The sequence below is a fragment of the Anopheles marshallii genome, chromosome 3 (genome assembly GCF_943734725.1).
Source record: "Anopheles marshallii chromosome 3, idAnoMarsDA_429_01, whole genome shotgun sequence".
NCBI classification, from domain to species: domain Eukaryota; kingdom Metazoa; phylum Arthropoda; class Insecta; order Diptera; family Culicidae; genus Anopheles; species Anopheles marshallii.
The window spans coordinates 77,249,072-77,251,076 of NC_071327.1; the positions used below are offsets into that span (position 1 = coordinate 77,249,072).

At 56.0% G+C, this 2,005-nt stretch overlaps 1 protein-coding gene across 1 annotated transcript; it reads left to right on the forward strand.

Annotated features, from left to right (window-relative positions):
* The first annotated feature begins 332 nt into the window (after positions 1 to 332).
* LOC128715753 (hydroxymethylglutaryl-CoA synthase 1) lies at positions 333 to 1,783 on the forward strand. The gene has a single exon (XM_053810668.1). The coding sequence runs from the start codon at positions 333 to 335 to the stop codon at positions 1,740 to 1,742; it is 1,410 nt and encodes a 469-aa protein (XP_053666643.1). The 3' UTR covers positions 1,743 to 1,783.
* Positions 1,784 to 2,005: the final 222 nt, after the last annotated feature.

Genomic DNA, 2,005 nt, shown 5'->3' on the forward strand with positions numbered 1-2,005 from the left:
CACAAACAACGCAAGAGATAGAGAGGACCACGAGGGGAACAAACTGTTTTTTTTAGACCACCCGTGCCAGAAGCAACCAAAGAAGGCAGAGAAACGATTTAAAGCCACGAAAAAAGAAGACCAACAGACACGGAAAGCTGGTAAAAAGCAGATCGCGCTTTGTGGTGAAAAGCAGACGAGAGAAAGAAGTAAGAAAGACTTCAACCGCCCCGAGGGTTTGTGAACGTGCGATCGAATCGTAGCGTAGAAAAGAAAGCTCGGACTGTGTGGCTGCCCAGTCTCTCGCGTCAGCGTCTTTGGAGAAAGTTACACTCGCGTTCGAATCGTCAGCCATGAACAAGAGCGGAACCGGACAGGGCCAGTGGCCGGCTGATGTTGGCATTGTTGGAATACAGATCGTCTTCCCGTCACAGTTCGTCGATCAGACAGAGCTGGAAGCGTTCGATGGGGTGTCGGCCGGCAAGTATACCGTCGGGCTGGGCCAGCAACGGATGGGCTTCTGTTCCGACCGGGAGGACATCAACTCCCTATGCCTGACCGCCGTACGCAAGCTGCTCGACGAGCAGAAGATTCCCTTGTCGCGGATCGGCCGCCTCGAGGTCGGGACCGAGACGATCGTGGACAAGTCGAAGAGTGTAAAGTCGGTGCTGATGCAACTGTTCGAACCGGAAGGTGTGACCGATCTCGAAGGGATCGATACGACTAACGCGTGTTACGGTGGGACGGCCGCATTGCTGAACGCGATCAACTGGATTGAATCGTCTAGCTGGGACGGCCGTTTGGCGCTGGTCGTGTGCGGTGATATAGCGGTGTACGCGCAGGGATCGGCTCGCCCTACCGGGGGGGCCGGTGCGGTGGCCATGCTCATTGGGCCGGATGCACCGCTACGCTTCGAGCGCGGACTGCGGGCGACCTACATGAAACATGCGTACGATTTCTACAAACCCGACCTCAGCTCCGAGTATCCCGTCGTGGACGGGAAGCTTTCGATCCAGTGCTACCTAAGTGCCCTTGATGCGTGCTATCAGCTGTACCGGTCGAAGTTTGCCCAGCGCCACCCGGACATTGTCACGCCCGTCACGCTCGACACATTCGATGCGGTTATCTTCCACAGCCCGTACTGCAAGCTGGTGCAGAAGTCGTTGGCACGTATTGGGCTGAACGATTTCGTGCTAACGCCGCCCGATCAGCGTGCCACGCTGTTCCCGGGCTTCGAACAGTTCGCGAACGTGCGGCTCGAGGATACGTACTTCGATCGGGACGTGGAGAAAGCGTTTATGACGCAGTACGCGCCGGTGTTTGCGGCCAAAACGAAACGCTCACTGCATCTGGCCAGCCAAGTCGGTAACATGTACACGCCGTCCGTGTACAGCTGTCTGGTGTCGTTGCTGGTCGGTTCGGATGTGGACGAGCTACTGGGCAAGCGGGTTGGCGTGTTTTCCTACGGTTCCGGGCTGGCATCCTCGATGTACTCGATCGCGGTTACAACCGACCGGGACCGATTGGCCGATTTCAAACGTCAGCTTAACTACGTTCAACCGTTGCTGGATCGTCGAACGAAGGTAGACCCGGCCGAGTTTACCAAGCTGATGGAGGTGCGCGAGAAGAACAACCATGCGGCACCGTACGAACCGTCCGGTTCCGTTGATGTACTGTTCCCGGGCACCTACTACCTGAAGGCGGTCGACTCGATGCACCGACGGACGTACGAACGTGTGCCACCGGAGCAACCTTCCTCGTGAGCCACCACCATGACCAGAGCCGGAACGAAAGTTGATTTCAAACACTCGAAACTAACACACATACGCGCGCGCGCCTTCCCCTTTCCGCCTTCGAAGACTGTTGCCCGAGGGATGCTGCTTCAAAGGAGTGTACTTTTGTTTATCTTTGTTTAATGTAAGCTTTTCCTCCGATCGCGATCGCCGAGCAATCCGATCAGACTGTAGAGTTTGTTAATGCAGGAGATCCAGTTGAGCCAGTCAGGAAGATGATATAACTATGCATG